This window comes from Paroedura picta, chromosome 8, assembly GCF_049243985.1.
Source record: "Paroedura picta isolate Pp20150507F chromosome 8, Ppicta_v3.0, whole genome shotgun sequence".
NCBI lineage: Eukaryota > Metazoa > Chordata > Lepidosauria > Squamata > Gekkonidae > Paroedura > Paroedura picta.
Window position 1 is genome coordinate 39881987 of NC_135376.1, and position 6890 is coordinate 39888876.

The window sequence follows — 6890 nt, forward strand, 5'->3', positions numbered from 1 at the left end:
TATATTTTCCCTCTGCAATGTCCATGATCAACTCTGCGGTGACACCACCTTTTCTCTGGGATATCCAGGAATGGATAGGTAAAGGTAAAGGTAAAGGTATCCCCTGTGCAAGCACCGAGTCATGTCTGACCCTTGGGGTGACGCCCTCTAGCGTTTTCATGGCAGACTCAATACGGGGTGGTTTGCCAGTGCCTTCCCCAGTCAAGACCGTTTACCCCCCAGCAGCAAGCTGGGTACTCATTTTACCGACCTCGGAAGGATGGAAGGCTGAGTCAACCTTGAGCCAGCTGCTGGGATTGAACTCCCAGCCTTATGGGCAAAGCTTTCAGACGGCTGCCTTACCACTCTGCGCCACAAGAGGCTCTTCCAGGAATGGATATTACCCACTAAATCTGAGAAAAGCCCCAGTATTGCAAGTGAGATGTCAGCATTTCTCCAGATTAACTTGCATCCCATTCTCTGCAACTTCAACACTCACATAGCACAGTAGCCTGTTGCTGAGTGGTCAGGGTGTCAATCCAAAGACTGAAGGAGAACTGGTTCCCAGTCACCATTGCGTTTCAAATTTTATTTTTGTCCTCATTATTGGGATCTGTTTTTAAGTGACTGTGCTCCAAAAGCCCACTGTGCTCCAAAAGCCCACTCTTCTATGTGTAGACATTTGCCTTTTGGATTTTCTATCCCCCCCACCCTCGTTCTCCCTCAGAGTGGTGCCTCCATTCTCCCTCCCCACTCGCTCAGGCTGCGGTGAGGCTGTTCAAGGTGGGGGTGATCTCAGGTGGGTGCTTCCTGCCTCCCCCCCCCCCACTCAGGCAGCCCTGGTGAGGCTGTGGCGGGGATGCTTGGTCTGGGGCCGCCTTAACTGACTGCGGCCTCTTTGTGCAGCTGGAAGGCGGAAGGTAAGGCAGTTAGGGATGGTGTATCCCCTACCTGATTGGTCCACTGGGGGGGCGAGGGTCCTCCCCAAAGGCCAATCAGGGAGGTGTAGGCAGTTAGGGGTGGGCCATCCCCTGCCTGATTGGTGCTCAGGGGCGAGTGACTCCTCAGGGGCCCAATCAAGTAGGCAATGAGTCCCAACTCCTCCCTTTCTGGCTTTATTTATGGTACAGATAACACTTTGTTCCCCCCTCTCCTCTATCATAATTTTAGTATAAATAATATGCTATTGTAACGCTTTAACCCTGTTTGAATACTGTGAGCTGCCCTGAACCCTTGGGAAAGGGTGGCATAGAAATTTAAAAATAAATCAATATGCCCTTTGAAAAACTGATAATAATAGAGTCTAAAATGATAAATCAAGATTGGTTAGTGTAATGGTTTGAATGTCAGGCTAGCATCTGGGAGACCCAGGTTTAAATACCAGCTCCACCATAGAAGCTTACTAGGTGACTTTGGGCTAGCAACATATTTGCAGCTAATGGAACTCATAGGGTTGTTGTGAGGATAAAATTGTGGAAAGGAAAACACTGTAAACTGCTTTGGGTTCTCACTAGGGAGAAAGGTAGACTATAAATGAAGTAAATAAAGAAAATACAGTCCATATAATTATAGTACTTATGCAGGTACATACATATACTATATATGTATCATATTTTAAACTTGCAGAGTACATGCAGCATACACCAGGAAAGGTTTCTGTTAACAAAATCAGCTGTGGGAGCACCTGAGGAGCTGAGTGTCACTGTGCAACACCAAAGTATAATTTTCTTCACTGACTGATTTTATAATAATAATAAACACTTTTGTTTTGTGTTTGCTAATATCTGAGGGGGAAATCCATTTTGACAGGATACATTACAGTAGAGCTGTTATTACTACCGGAGAAGGATTCTGTTTTGATTTGGAAAATGTATCAATTTCCACCACCACCTGTCTGCTGAGCAAGTCTGGTCCTTCTTTCTTCTTCTAACATGGTACAGTATGGTAGGTGGCGCTGGCCACAATTGTGAAGCACCCCGTAAGCTTAGTAATGCAAGGGCACTGGTATACACTAGATCTACTACTGTGCCACTGGGGTTATAGTGATTACAGTGTTGGAATGGGATCCTGAGAGACCCAGGTTCAATTTCTCGCTCTGTCATGGAAGCCTGCTTGGGTGATCTTGGGCCAATCACTCTCTATCAGCTTAACCCCCCCCCCAGCAATTTTATGAGGATTAAATGAAGAATGATGCTACAAGCTGCTTTGGGTCTTCATTGGGGAGCAAAGGAGATTATAAATAAACAGGTAAAAATATTGCATTGCGGTGTAAGCTAGTGATTATCAAATTCCCTTCAGTTCAAGTCCAAGGCTCGGTAATTATAAATTTCCTTGCATAATAGTAAGACTTCCATTAAAAACAATTCATATTGCCTTATAAATGCTAAATTGTAGTTTAGGATACTAGTCCTGTCTGAGAGTAATTTAGAAAAACAGCTGAGAGAAGTAATCCAAATAGACATGGACACTCATCAAATATTGGGCTGCTTGGACAGGTGGGGTGTTAGCTTAGTTCACACACAGGCATTAATAAGAGTTTCAGCAATAGTAAAGACTTAACATTAAAGAATTTTCACAGATGCATCTACAGTGCATCCTGTGCTCTGGTCTATTTTGTGCTCCTGGTCTGCTGCTAACTGTACAACATCTAATTTTAGAGTTTAATCCATAAAACAACAAATAAAATCATACACCTGAATCAGAGATGAATTATACTTATTATAAGCACATATGTTAAAATTCTTATATATAAAATATTACATACTACAAGTAGTATATATGATTATCATGGTCAATAATACTCTTCCTTTAGTGGTCATACTTGCTGCTGAATTTCTCTCTGCAATATAACTTCTTAAACCATCTAGATTTAGCCCCACAGCAAGTTCTAAAATTGGCCCTTTGGTTTGAGGTTGTTGGTCACTATCAGACTTCAGAGTTCAGAACAGCAGCCAGGAAAACCAGCTGACATCTCCAGGAGTCAACTCATTAAAAGAAACAAACAAACCTGATACATTTTAAATTGCAAACATGGCTCTTTACAAAATTTTCCATATTAGGCCTAGTTCTTTTTTTGTGAAAAATGAACAGCCCAATCATAAAAAGAGTTATGCCCAGAAGGATATAACTCTGTTTAGGATTGTACTATAAAGGCCTTAGTTTGGCTGTTATGTCCTTCTATAGCCCTTGTCTTGAGTCCTACAAAAGGCTACATTACACAGAGCCTAATATATATTAAATCTTAAATTGTTCCAATTATAATCTACTTAAAATGTCTCCTGGAACACAGCCATCTATATCAAACATTGGCACTTTCATATAATAATAGCTACAAATAAAATCTAATTTTCAAAGTTTGTACATTTGAATAAAAACAACCATTTTTTTCACATATAGGACAGACATTTCTGGAGAATCTCCATACATCTATGTGCCTCTTAATTTTGAACACAAAAAGGTAATATACTTTCAACAACAAATACAAAAAGACATACATAAATGCATCATAATTGTACACTGTAGGGAACAGAATACAACACTGCTATTCACTTAATGGAAGAATCCAATATCTCTTGATAATCTTGTCTTTTTAATTTCTTCCAAGACAGTTTATAACACGCAAGAAAAAACACACTGATGATTATAATAGCTCCTCCAATCATATCATAGATGCTGGGGAAGATGCGTAACACAAGAAGCTGAAGGACCATGGCTATCACAATCTCAAGATGCTGCACTGTGCTGACCAAGGCTGGATGGAATTTACTCAAGGCATAATAGACACCCAAAAAAGCCACTGTGGAACACAGACAGATGCCCATGAGATAGCTCCAACTTTCTCCATTCAGTGGAATAATTGGCTCCTGTAGAAAAAACATGGTGGAAGCTCCCCAGAGTGTCCCAGTCCAACCAAAGGTAAACAGTGCAGTCCACATGCTGACATTATCCTTGATTGACCTGTATACTATCATGGAGAGAGCCGTTGTTAAGCCTGCCATCACTGTCATTGTGTACCCAAAAGCCTCCTTCCAGATATTCAGCAGAGAACTTTCTTCATCAATAATATTGGGAATCATTACAAGACAAACACCCAAAACACTACTCAGCACAGTAATGACATCAACGCATGCCATTCGCTCATCTACTAGTAAAAAGGCCAGAATGGCACTGAAGACTGTGGTGGTAGCTCTCCACATAGTAGTCCCATTGCTGGGGGGCACAATTGAGAAGGAGGTGTAAGCACAGGTGATTGAAATGACATTGCATACTCCATAGAAGAACAGTCGCAATCTGTGGCCTTTTGGTCCAAAAGGATCCTCTTGGTAATAGCACACAACTAAGACAGAAAACACTTGTAACACAGACCGAATGAAGATCAGTTCTAGAGATGGCACTTTGGAACGGTCAGAAGCCAGTCTAGTTATCAGGGCTACACAACCATGGGCTACAGCAGATCCAAAAAGCACAGCCCAAGTCTTTCTGGACTGAAAAATGCTTCCTTCAATGAAACCTTGGCCTGGATCACCCTTGGTGGCTTCTGGCTTTTGTGTGGCCTGAGAAGGGATGTCGATCGTTCCAAAGAAAGACCTTCCTTTCGATCGCCCATCACTCAGCAGTCTCCTCTTTGGATTATCTTCCACAAAACTATCATTGTCTTCACTAGTTCCTTCATATTCTTCTTCTCCTGGCTGTGGATAATGGGAGGTATATTTCACTGTCACTGTATTGGGGTGAATTTTCACTCGTTTTTTCACTGGATATTGTTTAGAAGGTGATGTATCCATTTCCTCAGATCACTAGGACTGATAATAAAGAAATATGTATATATAAATAAGTAGCTTGCTTGCAATATTTAGACCACTTACAATGTAATCCTAAATTCAATTCCACATGTCTTCTCATTGCCTTGGGTAAGGTGACCTGGCTTTGAGAACAAACCAAAGCTCAAATGCTAAATATAGCAAATCTCTTATGACAGCAGACCGTTATACTGCATCATAGTCATAAATGCATTTTTCTTGTTAGACGTGTATAAAATTAGGGTTGACATTTACCTTTCCTGCAACAGCCCCACAATTTCCCCCTGTATTTTAAACTATACTCATGCAGTTCAAGCAAATGGCTTATTCTGAAGAACTCATTTGCCTGCAATAAAATATTAACAAATTACAGTTTCAACTAGAACTGAAATTGATGTGTAATTGAAAGACTCTCAACAACATTGCAATGGGCATCAATGTATTTGTGTAATTACAATGATATCCTGTAAATATGTAGTTATCTTGCAAGCTTCTCAATTTACAGATTTCATTCAGTTGCTGGTACTTCTTACTATACTAGGAGCATGTCGTTCTGTCAGCATAGCTGGCTGTGTAAAGCCCAAAATCCTGTGGGAAAACACATAGCTGAGTAACTCCAAGTCCCCACTCCGACTTCTGTGCCATACAACAGTTTTATGTGCGGTCATTTTACAGGTATTGTAGTGCTGACCTGTGCTGCTAGGCTATTATGACATTCTGAACCAGACTGAGATGTCCAGTTTGGTGCCATAGGTGTGATATTGCACTGGTTCAGAAGTCAGTCTGCCCAATTCTATTTGCTGACATACATGAACCCGGTCAGAATTTACAAGAGTAACAAGAACAAATTTTATTATTATTTGGGAACATTGTTCCAATGCTGGCAATTAAATTAGGTAATTGTGTCCGTTTGAATGCAGTTTTCTTATGATGCAAATGAAGATTAACTTGTTTTTCCACTCATTCCCTGCCCCTTTCACTGCCTTTTCATTGTATAGTCTTAAATGCACAGCATAACATACATTGCCTTAAAAATGAAGACCCTGAGAGCAGTAAATTGGTAAGGCAGTGAGATTGATGAATATAAGAATGTTCACCTCTGTGTCATCATCAGAGATTAAAGACTACAGATACTTAGGAAAATGGATATAGAAGTGCTCCTTCGAATATATATGACTGTTACAACTCCTGACATGGAGACACAACAATTTTGTCTAATCAGGGGTAGAGAGCTCTTAAAGTTGCTCTGTGATCCCCCCATATAATCCATTATTTTAAGGCGTATCTGCAGAATGCACATTAATGGACATGAATGGTGCAGTTTAAATAGACATTCAATGACAACTGAGATGTTCCTTTATCATGCAAGAGAGAGCAATAAACAGCCAAAGCAAAAAGGAGGAAAAATATTTCTTTACCTTTGTTTAGAAGGTTCTGGGTAAATGATGCCAAACAAATATCCCAAGGCTAAGAGATGTTAAGAGAAGGAAGTCTGCGCTCCAGCGTCCAGCAGCATGTCCATTTCTGTCTTTTAGCTTTGAAGAAAACAGAAAGAAATGGGGACAGCTACGTGTTTCTCTAAAGGTATTGGGTAGCCAGGAACAGAGAACCAAATGTCATCAATTCAGAGGGTATACAGGAGAAATAATGTAGATTCTGTTTCTGCTATCCTTTCTGTCTGTATATAGAGGCACTGAAGAGGAGAGGGAGAGGGAGGGGGAGAGAGGCGACAACTAAAGAATCAAATGCTTTGAATAGACCAGAATAAGTGAGCATGCTCAGTAGAACTCAAGGGCATTTGACAGTACCTTCAGGACTAATTATGGAGGAGAATAAATCTGTTTTTTACTAGTGACTCTGACAATGAAGCATATGCTTTAAATGACATATTATAAAATAAAAAAAAAGATAATTAAAAAGATAATTATTTTTATGGCATACTCATTCTCAGTCACAGATTTTTAATCAGCATTCTCTACAGAAGATATATAGAGAAGAAACTGAAATCGCATAATCACAAACCATTACATTAGATTCAATGATTTGAGCCAGACATTTTAGATGTTAATATATGTAATATATTGCATTGAAGTGGACAGAAATAAACACATT

At 40.2% G+C, this 6890-nt stretch overlaps 1 protein-coding gene across 1 annotated transcript; it reads right to left on the reverse strand.

Annotated features, from left to right (window-relative positions):
* Positions 1 to 1477: 1477 nt before the first annotated feature.
* Positions 1478 to 6595, reverse strand: SLC35G2 (solute carrier family 35 member G2). Its single transcript, XM_077349206.1, has 2 exons — positions 6197 to 6595; positions 1478 to 4781 (listed from the first exon to the last, which is right to left on the reverse strand). The coding sequence occupies exon 2, from the start codon at positions 4761 to 4763 to the stop codon at positions 3525 to 3527; it is 1239 nt and encodes a 412-aa protein (XP_077205321.1). The 5' UTR covers positions 4764 to 4781; positions 6197 to 6595; the 3' UTR covers positions 1478 to 3524.
* Between the last annotated feature and the right edge of the window lie 295 nt (positions 6596 to 6890).